The sequence below is a fragment of the Melospiza georgiana genome, chromosome Z (genome assembly GCF_028018845.1).
Source record: "Melospiza georgiana isolate bMelGeo1 chromosome Z, bMelGeo1.pri, whole genome shotgun sequence".
NCBI classification, from domain to species: Eukaryota; Metazoa; Chordata; class Aves; order Passeriformes; family Passerellidae; genus Melospiza; species Melospiza georgiana.
The window spans coordinates 42,275,873-42,293,399 of NC_080465.1; the positions used below are offsets into that span (position 1 = coordinate 42,275,873).

General features: G+C 40.8%; 1 protein-coding gene across 1 annotated transcript in view; it reads left to right on the forward strand.

Annotated features, from left to right (window-relative positions):
- Positions 1-17,527, forward strand: part of IQGAP2 (IQ motif containing GTPase activating protein 2) — a 123,347-nt gene that overhangs the window by 94,594 nt on the left and 11,226 nt on the right. Inside the window, exons 16-29 of the mRNA XM_058044307.1 lie at positions 99-189; positions 4,156-4,317; positions 5,472-5,614; positions 6,538-6,708; positions 9,466-9,549; positions 10,255-10,326; positions 10,490-10,559; positions 10,860-11,068; positions 11,740-11,889; positions 12,682-12,845; positions 13,463-13,687; positions 14,304-14,444; positions 14,786-14,870; positions 16,291-16,523. Coding sequence (XP_057900290.1) covers positions 99-189; positions 4,156-4,317; positions 5,472-5,614; positions 6,538-6,708; positions 9,466-9,549; positions 10,255-10,326; positions 10,490-10,559; positions 10,860-11,068; positions 11,740-11,889; positions 12,682-12,845; positions 13,463-13,687; positions 14,304-14,444; positions 14,786-14,870; positions 16,291-16,523 — 2,000 coding nt within the window. The remainder of the gene's footprint in view (positions 1-98; positions 190-4,155; positions 4,318-5,471; positions 5,615-6,537; positions 6,709-9,465; positions 9,550-10,254; positions 10,327-10,489; positions 10,560-10,859; positions 11,069-11,739; positions 11,890-12,681; positions 12,846-13,462; positions 13,688-14,303; positions 14,445-14,785; positions 14,871-16,290; positions 16,524-17,527) is intronic.

Genomic DNA, 17,527 nt, shown 5'->3' on the forward strand with positions numbered 1-17,527 from the left:
CTTTGCAAAGCAGAGATTGTATATTGCAGCTCTATCACAGTATTGAGAGAACTCTTGTTATTCAGTTTTGTCAAGGCTTTTTACTGTCCTTTTCCCAGGAATCTCAAGATGAATCAGCACTTCTGTGGCTGGATGAAATACAGAGAGGAATCAATGACAGCAATAACAACATAAAAGAAGCAGCAGCCTGTAAGCATTAAACCTGCATTTCCACTGCTCTTGTTTTTCTTGGTCTTGGGAAAATGAAATTGGTAATTTATATTTTCCATTTCAGGGAAGGTGCAAGCCTTTAAATACATGAAAAGAAATTAGTGTGTGCTCTTTGTCATACTAAAATTGAGATGACTTAAAACTACAGGAGTGGTGTTAGTCCTATCTAAAGTGGTAATCTTTAAGGTGTGGCTAATAATTCAACAGGTTTGGTTATACAGGTTTACATCGTGACCAATCTATCTAATGTCACTGTATCTTCATGAAACTCCTGAAATATATGAATGAGAAGATGAGTTGTTTTGCCATATTTAAAGTTAAAATCTTTATGCATATTTTAAGGGAAAATTTTTATGTTTACAACTTTGCTTATTCATATTTCTTTCTATTGTCTTTTCTGGATTGCTGACAAACAAAAATCAGGAACATATTAACTTCTAAAGTAGTGTACAAGGAATGCTAGCTCTTTTTGAAAAGTATATGCTCTGCCAATCTGTAAGGAAGAGGAAATCTGTAGGAAAAATGCTGAGGCTTAATCTGTCAGAGTGGTGTGTACTGAATGCACTGAACACCTTCTGTCAAAGCTTTGAGTGAATATAATAATTATAGAAAAAATATTCATGGTACATAATAAACTTTGGCAAGCAAAGTAGAAGCAAGCACCAGTGGGTTTATGGGGCAGGTTGGCGAGCACGGCGATGTGCCTGCCCGTTCCAGGCCGGGCCAGCACAGCACAGACAAGGCAGGGGGTGTGGGTCAGCCTTCTGCTCCCCTTGGCTGTGGTGAGTCAGTGCTGCTTTCTGTTGCACCTCTGGAGCTTGTGAATGCGAGTGCAGCAGTCGGTGCATTCCTGCAGTGCTGTGCTCAGCCGTGCCCTGTGCCGTGAGCACGCAGGCACGTCAGGAGTTACTGCTTGGGAAGGGGTGGGTGGAAGAGAACACAGATGGACACCACAAATAGCTATCCCTGCTGCAGGAACGTTGCATTTTGTGTTACTGTAACTTTGGAAATTATTTAAACAACTAATATCTTCACATAACAAGGCAGATACACTGAAGATAGGTGAAGTATTTTTGTAGGTCACACATCCATAGAAAGCACTGGGCTTGTGTTTTCTGAGACAGGGTCAGATACACACACATTGTCTCAAGCAAGCTTTTTGTACTGAGGGAGTGCTGATACCTTCTTTTGTGGAAAAACCTGCTTCCCATGAATGCCACCCAGAGCCATGAGGAAACATGAGCACATGGAAGAGAAGGAAACACGTAGCTTATAAACAGATTTGAGTTAAACCTAATGAGCAACTTAAAAATTCCCTCATTAGTGTTCACTGGAGTAAAAGCATTAAGAATATGTAACATAAGCACCCTGCAGAAATTAGGACAGCATATTTCATACAGCAATACCATACAATGTTGCTAATGGTAAATCACTGGTCCATCCACTACCTAGCTGTTGTACTAAAATCTTTTCTTATAATCTGTGTTGGTAGTAAATGCACAGCTTTTCACAATCAAGGATGCTCAGTGGAACTGTTTTAACATTTCACTTTTAGGGAAAAAACCTAATTTTGTGTACTCTGCCCGGTGAGTTGAAAAGAAGCACTGTCAGCACAGGGCATTCATTCTTAAAGAGCTCTAAAGTTTTGCAACTAAAACCTGAGTTTAACATTTCCCCACGGCACAGAACCTGATGCTTCCTATAGCCAACACATCCTGTCTCAGGAAGTTTGCATGTTGTGTTCACGTAGTCTAAACTTAAAGTTCAGCTTGATCACCACTTAGAAAGGAACTTTTTTTTGATCTATCACACAGGCACTATTTTTGAAAGGAAAACAAATCCAAAACTTTCACAAGGTAGTCAAAGATGTATTTTTCAGTTTAAAAAGTGGTTTTGAGATTCCTGCAGTAATGGCAATAAAATAAGCAGTAAAATAAGAGAAGATACTGGCAGTGGTACTGAAACAGTCTTGATCACTTCCAAACTAACTTCTATGCCTTATATAAATACTAAATGGTACATTACTAAAATTTTGAAAGGCTTTTACAGTCATCCGTGTCAGTAAAGGACTTCTTCTACCTTTATTTAGGAAGAAATGTTCAGTAAGTGCTGGTGCACTTCCTAACTTCTTGTGGTGATTGCTCTGTGTTTTGCATCACCTTGCTTCACTTCTTTAATGAGTTCAACCATTGTACTTCTTATCTAAGTGGAGGACAAAAAGAGATCAGCCAAATATCAGTTGTATAGCCTTCAGGAGTAGATTTGAACACTGACTTCGGTCTTGCACAGGAAGAGTCTGTCAAAGCAGGAAGTCTGTGTGTCCTGAGAGAGTCCAAGTTATAGGAAAAAGCTGATCTTTGGCCTTGTTGAGAGTTCAGGCTTATCACGCCAGACAACTGTGGCTTTGTATATCACAGCTGTTTAAAAGGGAGGATGGGTGTGGAAAAAAGCCCTTTGCAGTGCTGAGCTGGTACTGGCATCCTAACTGCTAGAGAAGCAGACTGGAGCTGACAGTTTTCTGGCGGTTGGGGATGCCTAACTCCCAGTAATCTTATGATTTTTCAGGGTCCAAATGGCCTTGCTCTAGAGCAACAGCCACAGTATTAATTGCTAGCACTTGAAACAAAAGGAATAATTTCTGCTGAGTTGAGTTTTTTTCCCTGATAAATACTTTTCTTACCTTTTCCTTCAAAAATACAAACATAATTAATTAAAGGATGGGGAAAAGCCAGATGGCAGTGGACCTACACAAATGCATCTTAGCTTAAGTTGTGTTTTCTTTTGTCTTTGTAAAAATAACTTCCAGCACTCTTACTACATCATGAAAAGGAGGAAGGAAGGCATTCAAATACTGCTGAACAGAGTTGATGAGGCATATGGGACTGTGTATGAGCCTGGGGTCAGCAGCAGCCAGCTGTAATGTGTGGCTTCCCAGTTTTTGCTGCTTCCTTGCTGCTGAGGCCCGATGCCTGGCTATCACAGTGCCACAGCAATGGTAGAAAGACATTTCCAGTACGGGTGTGTGCTGGGCAGAGGTCTGTTCCAAAGCACAGAATGGATGTTTTAGTTCTATTCACTTGTTTCTCTGTGCATGGATCCTGAATTTAGATGTGAAGGAACACCTTTAAAGACCAGAGCAGTTATTTCTAAAGCAGCCCAAACATCTAGTGGATAAGGTACTTTTGAAGTGGCGTGTTCTTCCACATGTATGCTGCCAGGTGTCGGGGAATCTCTTCCCTCAGTGATGGTGGGATCTGAGCAAGGAAGCCCTGAATTAGAGTATGGGTAATGCCATATAACATCAAAGTCTGCGCATCCTTCACAGCATCACCTCTCAGGGTGCTTTTATATGCCCTGAAAGCAAAAGCTGCATCTCTGGCAAATTCAAGGCCGTGAATTAGCTTTAAACAAGTTCCTGAGGAGGCGAGGTCAAGACAGGGTTGCTTCACGATGCTGAGTAGGCTGCTGCAAGAATTTACTCAAGGCAATCAGTTTTAATTCCCATTTTGTATAGTAGAAGTGAATGTTTACATTTACAGCCTGTAACCAAATTACTTCATGTACCTCTAGAAGGCTCCCAGGTGATCAGCAGATGATGGCCTGTCTGTTAGGGCAGGCTGAGTGTGTGGGCACCTGCCATCCTCAAGCCCTGCCCTGCTGTCACCTGGCATGTCCCGTGATGGGGAGCAGCTATGCCCTCAGACAGCTCTCAGTTGTGCTGGGGCTGCATCCAAGCCTGGGTGGAGCAGGCACTTTCTGCCTAACACACTTGTCCTTGCAAGCGTGAAGGAAGATGTAAATGAGTAAAGCACTGAATTGCTGTATATGCCATGTTGTCTGCGTGTGCCAGTGGTAGAAGCCCATTTTCAAAGTTTCTGGAGGCTAGAGTTATGGGTACATAGAGTATACGACACTTAATTTTTCTCTGTTATTATTTGACCCTAGTGGCTGTTGGAATATCAATGATTAACAAGAGCTTGGAGAAAGGTGATTCACAGCCAATCCTGATGATATTACAGTCAAGGTTTGGACTACGAGTCATTCCTGAATGTGCTGAAGCCTACTTCAGGAAGCTCTCTGAAGCCAAGAACATGAAAACTACAGAAGGTAAAAAACTTCCTAAACAGGACAGTTCCACATGTTCATATCACTGAGGCAACCAGAAACCTAGAACAGGAGGTATCTGTAAATTGAGGGAGACAGCGCCTGCTTTTGATAAATGCTATACTTTTCCAAGTGCATTTTACGTGACATTGTGCTGTTGTGCACGTAATGCAGACCACAGTACCTGCTGAGAAGTAAGTCTAGTGACTTCTAGAGTCTAGCAGAGGCTTCCTAGAATCTCAAACCTGCCTCTGAGTCTATTTAGGGCAGCTCCTCTGTGACTGTCAATAGATTAGTCCATTCTCTCAGAAAACTCTATTGCTCGCTGACAATTTTTTTCATTATAGCAGATGCAGAGATGCATGCATCAGTCTTATGGATTGCTGTCAAAGATCAAGCCAGTATCTGACAGTGTTCACAGTGCAATTATGGTCCCTGTGCATTGCCAGAGCAGCAGTTACCAGCAAAAGCTGGGGCTAGAATCTGTTCTTAGCAGATGATGGGATGTTTTGTCAGAGCTAACAGCAGCCAAGGTTAGCTAATGGTTACAAAAACAATTACTGTCAGTGTAGCAACCGTTCTTACAGTAGATAGGCATGTTTCACTTTGGAACATGAATATTTTTAAGGCCTTACTAGTTTTATCTTGGGGCCTTTTGTCCATGAGGAAATGAGGTTTTTCCTGCCTGTCAGGATGCAGACTGGTTTACCAAAGCAATAAGCAAGAAAATGATGTGGATATAGGAAATGTCGTGTATGAGGTAAGAGTCAGTAAGTCCAGAATTTGGGCAGAAGACAAGAAAAATATTTTTTATAAACACAGTCTGTTTCACTTATGAGGGATTATGTAAGACAGAGGACACACTGTTTCAGGAGCACTAACTTGACACGTTAGGGTTTGGAGAGGGTAGCAGTGGATCTGTACCAACCTTGTAGATGTTTTATTAACCTTATCACCAGTTTGCTCTAGAGGAATGACTCTCATCCACCTAGCAGGGTATTTTGAAAATCCTTACTACAAAAAGGCCCAAGATATAGAGAGATTTTGCGTGTCAAAGGGCTTCACAGCAAGTACAGGGAGGGGAAATGAGTAGGAGAGCTGTAATTTATCAGTGAAACAGGACACAAATGTATACTAACTGTATGAACTGCTTTTAGATTCCAGTGAAAGTCCATGGATTAAACTTGTAATGAAAGCCATGTATGATTACTATTACAATGTGGAAACTGAAGAGGGTACCTGTGTTGCCCCCAAAGGAGTTGTACCAAAAACTTCATGGTTAACTGGTGAAGAAATCCAGGTAGGCGGCTAAAACGTTGGTTTTTATTGCAAAAGCAACATAAACCTTTGAGAGAGCGTGAGACATGAAATTATCAAGAGGCTGTGGTGGGTCAAACTGAAGGTCACTTTATCAGTATCTGCTTCTGAAAAGAGCAGCAACTTAAGTCTAAGCAGACAGTGATAGGCAGCACAGTCTCCTGTCTAGTGTCTGACAATGATTTAGGGATTTCCTTACTGGAAGTTACACCATTTCTTTTAAAGACCATCAGCAGACAACAATGGAGTAAAGTCTGATTGCTTTCATATCCTTTTATAGGACTTTCCATTGACCTTTAACAAATAATTTTATGATGTATTTGTGAGCAGGTGGAACCATCATTTTCTGTTTAAATCTAATCCTCTGACAGCATTCATGTATCGCCAGATTCAAGAGGATGAGTGTGCTATTTTAGCTCCCTTTCTGTAGAGGTTTTGCACGAGTGTGAAATAGAACAAAGCAGATCACACAAGCCTTGGAGTAATTTGTTCTTCTATATTCTGATGCAGCTCACCTAAGTTACAGGCTTACTCCTCTACACAAAGAGCTCAAGTCAGTGTAAGTCCTTCTGAAACAGAGAGTCTGCTGCTTCAGTTAGTACTTCTAGACATCTGAGTTGTACAAGACACTTGTAAGTGTTAGGAAAGCAGAACTCTGTATAAAAGAATACCCTCTTAAAATCGCATACCCACTTGAGTAACTGAAACTTGAAAGCTGTTCAGTTACCTGTCATGTAGGGGTCAGCAGTAACACCACAGCTCTTTCTTCTTACTGATTCAAATGTAGGGGTAGATCAGAGGGATTTGGATAAGGATGAACATGAACTGTGGAGGTGGAGAGAACATAGTACAAATTCCAGGACAGTTTTGTCTTTTAAATGACCTTTTTCCATCATCTCTTAACAGAACATTGCTGGGCAAGTTACAGCAGATTACAATCGAGAGCAGCTGTGGCTTGCTAATGAAAATCTGATTGTTGGGCTGCAAGCCCGAGCAAGGGGATTCTTAGTCAGAAAAAACTTTCAGGAGAGAAAAGCCTATCTTCAAAACCAGGAACCATCTGCCATCAAAATACAGGTACTGTTCTAGATCAAGAAGGTAATGTGGCTTGGGCTGCTTTTTGCATGTAACAGGTGACATGACTGGTTACTGCCACTGATAAAATTCTCAAACAGATCTGTCTCCCTGTTTCCAGCAGCAGCGATTTAAACTTCTACATCTACAAATTTATGTGCTTTCAGATAGCAAATATCCAATTTTAAACTAATCTATTGTATCCACCTCCAGTGAAAGTTACTTGGGAAAAGTTCATTAATGCACAGCCCTGGCTTTGTTCTGGCATGCTTAGATTTTTTGTGGTGTGCCTAACTATGCAGAGTACAAGACCAGAAGGTATTTGTTAAGTATCAAAGCAAAAATTCCTTGGCAAAGCATGACTTAAGAAATTCCTTAGTAGACTATCCCCAGTTGGAAGTGGTTTGTTTCTGCTCCATGAAGTCATAGCTGGACAGGGAGTGGCAGCTGCCCTGGTGTTCTTTGGCAGTATTTCTTGGATGTTTCCGGTTTGCTGAACTCTAAAAGGAAATGTTCTGCTGAGGGTGCAAACAGTGACAGAGGCATGCACACTGGTTTTAGATGGTGAAATATCCAAATATCCAGCTTCCCTTAGGAGCAATTTGTTCTACCACCCACCCACACACACCAAAAAAAAAAAAAAAAAAAAAAAAAAAAGGAAAAATATACAAGAGAATTTTTTAAATCCACAGTAACTATATTTAACAATTGACAAATATATTTACTTCTAGTGGTTGGTATTGGGATTGACTTTTCATTTTCCGGCATGGTGTCTGAGCGCAGTAAAGAATTGTACTTTGAGAAATTCAAAGTCTGTGCAAATAAGTTCAAAATATGGAGAAATGTAGGTAAATAAAGTTGTTCTCTGTTTTCTTTCTATTTGCATTAAAGTAAAAAAGACTTGTGGAAAGACAACAAATAGAGAACAAGGCTGGTGTCACTGGCTGATAGAGATGATAGGCAAAAGCAGCAGTAAAAGTATCTGATATCCCTGTCATTGGATTCCTTGACAAGTGTTTGTTTCTGAGCTAGCAAACAGTCAGCTGAAGGAATAAACGTGGAAAAGAGACCAGGGCAAGAGCAATGTGGGTCCAGATAGCTAAGGGATAATTTCTGGATGCAACAGAGTGACAAAATGGGTAGGGCTGGTAGAGACCACAGCAGGTCATCTAGTCCTTTTCACTAACTCACTTTTCAAGCAGGGTTATCCCAGAGCACATGGCACAGGCTTTTATCCACATGGTTCTGGAATATCCCCAAAGGCTCCGCAACTTCTCTGGTCGATCTGTTGCAGTACATGGTCACCTGTACAGTAAAGAAGTTCTTCCCCCATACTCAGATGGAACTTATTGTGCATCAGTGTCTGCCCATTGCCTCCTGTCCTTTTTGCTCAGCACTACTGACAAGGGCCTGATCCACCCTCTTGATACCCTCCCTTCAGATAATTACAGACATTGATGAGGTGCCCTCTCAGCCATCTCTTCTTAAGGCTAAACAGGTCCAGCTCCCTCTGCCTTTCCTTGTAAGGGAGATGCCCTAGACCTCACATCATCTTTTTGGATTCCACTGAACCCACTCCAGCAGCTCTATGTGTCTGTTGTCCTGAGGAGCCCAGAACTGGACACAGCACTCCAGGTGAGGCCTCAGCAGGGCTGACTAGAGGGGCAGGATCACCTCCCTCCACCTGCTGGCAATGCTCTTCCCAATGCCCCCAGGATACCATTGGCCTTCTTGGCCACCAGGACACACTGCTGGCTCATGGAGAGCTTCTTGTCCACCAGGACCCCCAGATCCTTCTCCACAGAGCTGCTCCCCAGCAGGGCAGCCCCAGCCTGTGCTGGTGCCTGGGGTTGTTCCTCCCCATGTGCAGGACCCTGCACTTGCCCTTGCTGAATTTCAGATGGTTCTTTGTCCATTTCTCCAACCTGCTGAGGTCCTTCTGAAGGGCTGCACAGCACTCCAGGGTATCAGCCACTCTGCCCAGCTCTGTGTTCTCAGTGAATTTGCTGAGGAGGCATCTGCCCCTTCATCCAAGTCATGGATGAATAAGTTAAACAGTACAGCATTGAACACCACTAGGGGTGACACTAGAGGGACACCACTAGGGACAGGCCTCCAATGTGACACTGATTGTAACCCTCTGGGATCTGTTGTTCAACCAGTCCTTGATCCACCTCACTGTCCACTCATGCAGCCTGCATTCCTGAGTTTGTCTATGAGGATATCGTTAGGAGACAGTCTTGAAATCCCCACTGCCGTCAAGTAGACAATATCCACTGCTCTCCCCTTACCCTTACACGCTTACTTTACAAACCCATGGTGGCTATTCCTGATCATCAACTTTTATCCACATGGACAGAGATGGTCCCCAGACTGAGGCACTCCATTGCTGTTCCAGGGATGGGAGATGAGGCTAAGTAATGGCAAGAGCTGGAAGTCACTTGTGGGATGAAGTCAGTGACTGGGATGCTAAGGATGTGGATGTACTGGTGATAAGAGTAAGGATGAATTCAGGATGGTGAAGGAAATAGCACTGGACAATAAAGTGTGCTGAGATTGGTCAAAATTAACATGTCATGTATTGAGGGCACCTTAAAAAATAGAGGCAGAGGCAAGCTTACTTATACCTTAGTTATCTCTTTATCACAATGGCAGACTTTTTCCTAAAAAATCACTGTTAATTATTTTAGTATGTTACATAGATTTAATAAACATGAGTGTGTTGCTAGGGATAATAGTCTTCTGCCTTCTCTATAATAGGCTTTCTGGAAAGGATTCAAACAAAGGAAAAGCTATGTTGACAGGTTAAAGGTGCTTCAAGGCAATGTTGCTGCTATTGTTAAGGTAAGAACACCCAATGTGTTTTGGGGACCAAGTATGCTTTATTCCTTAACATAGTCCATCACTACCTGGGAATCAGAGACTAGGAGCACAGGGCTGGAGGTTTTCCAGAAATTTGCATGGCATTCAAAGTTATTTAGCTGATAGGTTAAGCAAATTGCTTCTTGAAAGCTCTGCATTTGACTTTCAACAGGCTTTGCTGAACTTGAGGGGCTCTTAAAAGAGATTTCCTTACATGTCTATTCCTAGCACTAAACTAGAAAACATTTGGGATGACAGTGTATTATTTCCTTAAAAGCTCTCAAATCTCTCTCTCTCTGAAAAGTGCTCGCTTTTCTGAGATGCTAATGGGACCATTACATCATGATTGGATTGTAGATCACAGATGGAATATTGTGACAGAATCTCCTGTTTTTGAGGGGAACTGGTTTAGAATTGAGGTCTGAGACCCGAAGGTATAAATTATTTCCAAAGATAATATTATGCACAGGTGGTAAAAACCTGAACTCTCCTTGATATAGTGGCCTAGTAGGAACCCCTTTCTCTGGTCACTGGCCAGTAGGAGCCTGCTGGTACACTCATCTGTGGCCCTGAGCACACAAGAACAGCTTGGCTGCCGAAGCAGACATTCAAAAGTAAACTTAAACACACACACAAAAGTTTGTGCAGTGTCCCTTAACTTTTAAAATTTATTTATTTAATTTTCAGATTCAGTCATGGGTCAAAATGTGGCTAGCAAGGAGAGCTTACAGGAACCGCCTACAATACTTCAAGGATCATGTAAGTAATTTTTTATCCATTTCGAACATGAAGTATTAAAGCATGGTGGTACGTTTGCAGGAGCAGTTTTGGGAAACGGGAAACAGGGTGCAAGGTTTGCAGTATGCTTCTGAGCAGAAGTGTGTCACAGCTAATTATTTTGCCTAATCTTGACTCTTTTCAGAATGACCAAATTGTGAAAATACAAGCATTTCTTAGAGCAAACAAGGCCAGGGAGGACTACAGAACACTAAGTAAGTAGTAACATTTGGGTGTTGTATGTTTGGGGGCAAGTATGTTGCTGTGCTCTAAGGTTTTTTATAAGTTTCACATGAGATTTCAGTCTCTTATTTAACTGCAAAAGCAGGTCCAAGTGTTTGTAACACAATTGTTCTACAGCGGAAACTATTTTGCATAGCTTACTTTTAAAGTATGACAAAAATATTGCATAACTGGCATAAACTTCACATTTTCTGCATAGTGATCAGCTTCCTGAGGGCTTTAGGGATGTTCAGTATTGCATCAACTAACAAGCCTATTTTCTTCAACTGCAGTTGGTGCTGAAAATCCACCCTTGACTGTTCTGCGCAAATTTGCCTACCTCTTGGACCAAAGTGACTTAGACTTCCAAGAAGAACTGGAAGTAATGAGGTTAAGGGAAGAAGTGGTTACAAAAATTCGATCCAATCAACAGCTGGAGAAGGATTTGAACTTAATGGACATAAAGATTGGATTGCTGGTGAAAAACAGAATCACTCTTCAGGTCAGCAGGCTCTGTTCAGGTTCCCTTGGTAGCATGCACTGAGCACTTCCCCATGTGGAAGGGTTACACAATCAGGGTTACACAATCACAGCTGAGGCTGGAAGGGATCCCTGGAGGTCATCTGGTCCAAACCCACTACACAAGCAGGGACACCCGGAACAGGTTGCCCAGGACCATGTCCAGATGGCTGACTATCTCCAACAATCTGAGCAGCCTGTGCTAGTGCTCAGTCAAAGTACTCCTGGTAAATTAAGCACTATCTTTGCTTGTTTCTGCCTTGTGCTTGATGTTATTCTGTTGTCCTGAGTTGTACATCACTGTATTTTGCCAGTTGTGGACAATAGAAATTACTTGGCAGATTTAAAATCTTTTACATCTTTTCTGTGTTAGAGGAGACTTCTGATCATATTCAACAGCTTGTTCAATGCTAATTAATCATGAATTAGTCTGCGTAGGAGATCAGACCTCACACAATCATTGTTAGTAAGCCACACTGTTGAAAGATGAAAATGTTAAAAAACTGGGTAGTGAGTAGCACAGCAAAATTTACAAATTTGCTAATTAAGGCACTTAGAGTAATACCGCATTTAACATGGTTGGGAAAATGTTCATTTTTCCAATCTGCCTGTTTTGTGAATGTATAATCCAGAGTTTTGATCATCTTTCTGCAGGATGTGGTACTGCACAGTAAGAAACTTAACAAAAAGAGCAAAAGTCAACTGGAAGAGATGGTTATGGTTGACAAACAGGGCATCAAAGGTTTGAGTAAGGAGAGAAGAAAAAAATTGGAGGCTTATCAACACTTATTCTACCTTCTGCAGGTAAATTTTGATGCAAAAATTAACATGGCAGCAATTTTTTAAAAGAAAAATTAGAAATATATTGTAATATTTATTTTTTTAATGATTGTATTAGTGATTATGAAAATATTTCCAAATAACATGCAGACTGCAGCAGACACTATGGTAAATTTCTAATACTTCCTGTAATTGAGAAAATCCTTGTTGTTTTTAAAGTGTGCAGCAAATATGGCTGGTTTGTGCTTGAGCATATTTCAGTCTGTACGGAGCATTCTGTCTGAAGAGAAATGTTTACCTCCATGTAGTCCACGAAATTTACTGTCACTAGTGGCGTACATTTTATGTGGTGCTAGGAAAATGGTCTGCAATGCAGTTCACAGGACATGATGTATCTGTTCTTGAGCTTTTTTTATCTGACCTCATCGACATTTTTCTAGAAGAATTTTAGATTCTGCCAGGACAGACTCCCTCCAAAGCAGACATGTAGTATGCCAAGTTTTATTGGTAGATAGCTATTGTCATATGGTAAATTCTAATTGTCAACAAATACATAGACTAGATGCAGAGACTCTCTATTTGCTATCCAGAGACTGCAAATAAAATCCTTAATGGAGTTTCTCATTGACTGTGCAGTATTCCATGTTTCTTATGTACTAGGATTTGGAGAAAAGTAAAGCACGTATGGAAAATTGACATATATTTGAGTCAACATAACTGCTTTAGGTGTGAACAAATGTAGAGAGCTGCCCTCCAAGCGGGTGGGGGAGTTTGTCCTGGACAACCATATGCAAGTAATTTTCTTTTGCTTTGTAGACTAATCCTACGTATCTGGCAAAGCTGATTTTCCAGATGCCACAAAACAAATCAACGAAGTTTATGGATACAGTCATCTTCACTCTATACAACTATGCCTCCAATCAACGGGAAGAATATCTGCTTCTTAAACTCTTTAAAACTGCTCTAGAAGAGGAGATAAAGTATGTGCAATCACAGAAAGTGTTCAGCTAGTTTGTGTTTTAGACAGTTCAATGAATGCTTCATGCTTAAAGGAAGCTGGTGGTTAATCTTTAAACTACCATAAAATTACATACATAATTTTATTACAAGAGAGCTTTGTTTTCTGGGTGTCACTCTTAAACTCAAGTGATCCCTGATTCAAGAAAAAAATAATCTTTCTATGGTAAACTGTATTCCTCTATGAAAAAATGGCTTGTAAAAAGAGGCTAGGGCTTCTTGGTTTGTGCTTGAGTATGTAAGGGTAAAGTATTATCTTTCTTCATATAATCTTATGTTCTGTAAATCCTGAAATAATGAAATGTTATTTTATGGCCTTAATGGATACTGGCTGACCAGGTATTTGGGTCTGAATCAGGTATAAATTAGCTGCCATGGACTATGCTATGTTCCAGGAGATTACTATAATACATGCAGAATTCAGACGGTAGTCTCTATATACCACTTTATTTTATATAAAAGCCTTAAGTAGGCTATATAAAGAGGTTTCAACATAGAAAACGAGTAGTTTTGAAAGTGTGGGATTCGAAAATACAGATTACTGCACACATAAGTGAGAACTCTTCTGTTCCTGATACAGCTCTAAGGTAGACCAGATCCAGGATATCGTGACTGGGAACCCCACTGTCATTAAGATGGTTGTGAGCTTCAATCGAGGCGCTCGTGGGCAGAACACCCTGCGCCAGCTCCTGGCCCCCGTGGTGAAGGAAATCATGGAGGACAAGTCTCTCATAATCAACACTAGTCCTGTGGATGTTTACAAGGCATGGGTAAACCAGCTAGAAATGCAGACTGGTGAGGCCAGGTGAGTGAGGAAGATGGACATATTGTACCATACACTGAGGAACCCCTCAGTTCTGCTCTCCTATTCTTTCTCTGTCAAACTGTTCTGTACTTGTGCCCATGGACCCCTTCTCAATCTTCCTTCAGCAGAGAGATTTTGGGGAGAGATGCTTGACAAACAGGTGCTTTAACTTACTTGTTCTGAAAAATGAAAGGATCATTTTTATTGTCATGACCTTCTAAAGTATATTACATAATCTTTGTAAATGTAATAGATTATGCCATGGAATAACTTAGTCTTTTTCTCAAGTTTTTTACTAACAGCATGTTAGTAGTGTCCAAGGCTTTTGATGAGCTATGCTGGGATAAGGATGTGGAGATGCACGCTTTATATTTGTTTTCTGCTTTTGTTATAAAGGGAAGGTGCATGATAACATGTGCACTCCCAGCTAAGCAAATTAGTTGCCTCCAAAAAAAGGAAGCCAAAGCATCTAAGACAACAAAAAAATTTTAGTAACAAAATCCAGCTTCAGTTGTATTTGTCAGACTTTTGTTCACTGATGGCCCTTATGAAGAAAATAAATATGTTATTCTCAAATGTATATAACCTGGTTTCATGTTTATTTTTTGCTTTGCAGCAAACTGCCATACGATGTGACCACAGAACAAGCACTGACACACGCAGAAGTGGTCAATAAACTGGAATCATCTATTCAGAGTCTGCGGGCCGTCACTGACAAAGTTCTCACATCCATATTCTCTTCTCTCAATATGATGCCGTAAGTGCTCTGTTAGGACTCTCCAAGAGGCAGTTCGTGTGCAGTTCACTTGAACCTCTGTGATGGAGATCTTTCAAATCCTTCTCATGCTTTCAAAGGCTTGTGATACTTCCTCTGGGATGGGCTGCCCAGTAGAGGGAGTGGTTTCTCTGCCCGGCTTTAGCAGCCTGGCAAACCTCTCCCTGTACTCGAAACGTTTTGTGTTTTCCATTATCAACTCATTCTAGTGTTTCATGGGCAAGTGGGCAAGAAGCCAGTAATTTATGCTGACTAGAATGATTGCTTTCTGTTTCGTCTAAGTCTTTTCCACTATTTTGCCTTTTCATCTGTTCTACATGTAGTTATGGAATGAGATACATAGCCAAAGTTCTGAAGAGCTCACTCCATGAGAAATTCCCGGATGCAACTGAAGATGAACTCTTAAAGGTAGACTTCCTAGGGCACACTGCCAGCAGCTTGTTGTTTTACTGACAAAGTAGATTTTTATTAACACTAAATATTCTAAGGAACTGGGAAAGCAGCATTTATTGAAGGAATTTAGACTTCTTATTGAGTTGCAAAGAGGCTGAGGAAGGGGGGAACAGGGAATTCTGTTGCCACCATCTAAGTATGTTAATACTCTTATGGAAGAGGGTGCTCAACCTGTTTTGGACAGTAACTGTACTACTGACAAGGCTGGAGTTTATCTGAATCATCCTGGGGCTTGGAATGGTAGTGATCACCAGTGATGACCAGTGATCATTGTGATCACCAGTCCTTTCATTGGAGAACACTGTAGTCCTCTTCTTTTCTTCTCCCCTATCTAAAGTTTTAAAATGTTAAGAAATTGTAATTTAAATCCAATGAGGAAGGTTTCTGAAAGAAAAGTTTGAGTAGATTATAGTACACTTGGATCGCATTGCACTCAAGATGCTTGTAAAAGTTGTAGAAATAGCATTTGTGCAGACTGAAAAATAAGGTGTAAGTATGGTGCTGGCCAAGTGGCTGTTGTTACCCTGCCACAGCCATGGTGTCTCTTTAGAGAACTTAGGGGCATTGCTCCATAAGCCTTCTAAACAGCTGACTGACAACCCTGTCAAATTAGGACTATATTGTACTTCAATAAAGACCCTTTTATCAGTGTTTAATTACATGGTTCTAAAAGTACAAGGTTTTCATTTTACCTGAACTTGCCCATTCTTCACTGTCCATCACTCCAGCAATACTGATTACAACTGCTCAACACATTAAAAAACTTAGGTAACAAATGGAGTACCCACTTGAAAGCCCTTAAATGTGTAAGCTGGAAGTTCTGCAGGGGCATGCATATAAGCTAAAGCAAATTGCAGAAAGCAAAGTCCTGCCTGTTTCTGAGACCAGGAATTCTTTGAAGTTGCCACCTTCAGAAGATGCTGCAGCATTGTTACAGAAACTGCAGTTTAGGAAATCTGGTCTCTAGATTTTGAGGGCTGCATTGCAGTCCAGTCCCTTTAAGAATTAATGGGTCCCATTATCAACAAGTGCATTAAATGCTGCCTGTATCTGCAGCCTTGGGAGCAGAATCTTGCAAAATTTAGAAGAGTTGTGTTTGTGTTTAACTCCATGCTTTCCATTAGCTGAACTACAGCGAGTATCAAATTGAAATGTGGTTGTAAAAGTCCATAACTGATGTTCACAGAGGTATTGTAGGAGGAGTATCATGTAAGATGTTCTTCCAGTTAGCCTCATAGATAATGTGTCTTAAGGATTCTTGTAGCACCAGTTCCTATGGTCTAATTTAGAAGTAGAAATGATTGGTCATGTTTTGTAAGGTGTCATTCCTGTATGCAAAGGAAAGATCTCTTAACTTCTTTCTCTGTTTCTTTAGATTGTTGGCAACCTTCTGTACTATCGCTACATGAACCCGGCCATAGTTGCTCCTGATGGCTTTGATATAATTGATATAACAGCTGGGGGTCAGATACACCCTGACCAGAGGAGGAACCTAGGCTGTGTGGCAAAAGTCCTCCAGCATGCTGCTTCTAACAAACTCTTTGAAGGAGAAAGTGAACATCTGTCATCTATGAACACTTACCTCTCACAGACCTACCAGAAGTTCAGGTATGCACAGCCCTCACAAGTACCTACAGAGTAAGAGCTTTCCTCTAGGAGGAGTAAGGGAGGTGGACTCCTTGTTGATAGGAATTTCCTGTTCAAAATATTAAAAATGTTGAGTGATGTGGCAAAGAGAAATGCTCACTGACAAGGAAACTGGAGCAGGAGTAACAGGTTGTATTTTAGCTTGTGCATTAATTTGAGATCACCTCTGCTGTCTTGCTTGCAGTTCCTTACAGCAAAACAGACTCAGAACAGACTGTGGTAACTCATTATCCAGACAAATCAATGTCTCTTTTGAACTGGGAGGACATCTGGACATTTTGTCTGAGGAAGACAAAAATACTTGTCAGGACAAAGTTGTAGGGTTTGTTTTTATTCTCTCATCTTTGCTGATAGATTCTACACAGATATCATTCTTTTATCTTGCAATTGTAGGAAGCTGCATGTTTTCCTACATTCTGGGACACAAGTTCTTTCAGGTTATTGCCCATTCATTGCTATTACTTTGTGGTATTGTTGAGTTTTGCAATAAACTTGCACTCAGAGTTTCTGTCTTTAGTGTCTGCCCTTTGTGAAAGCAAATGCACTGTTCATATAATGTGTTTCCTTGAAAGACGTCAATCATGGACACAGAGATAATTCAATTAATAAAAAGTATGATAGAAAATTAGTAATTTTAATAATAATAAGATAATTAGTAATTTTAATGAAGTATTTAGGCGCATGACATAAACATGAAGAAGCTATAAAGTAGAAAGTGTTACAGCTAGAATAACAAATGCTAATAAAAGAGCACTGCTTTAGTCAGCCCTTGATTGCTACAAAAAGAAGAACCCCTCTCCCAATTAAGCTAACTTATATATCTGTATGCCTATGCTCTGTACTTTAACTAAGCCCTTCTTAGACAGCAACACTGACTGCCCTTAGCTGCCTGTTCCCCTTTGGAACAATATTAGCAAAACAAGCTCAAAGCTTTTATGCTTGCCTGAATCTTTTACTTTTGTGCA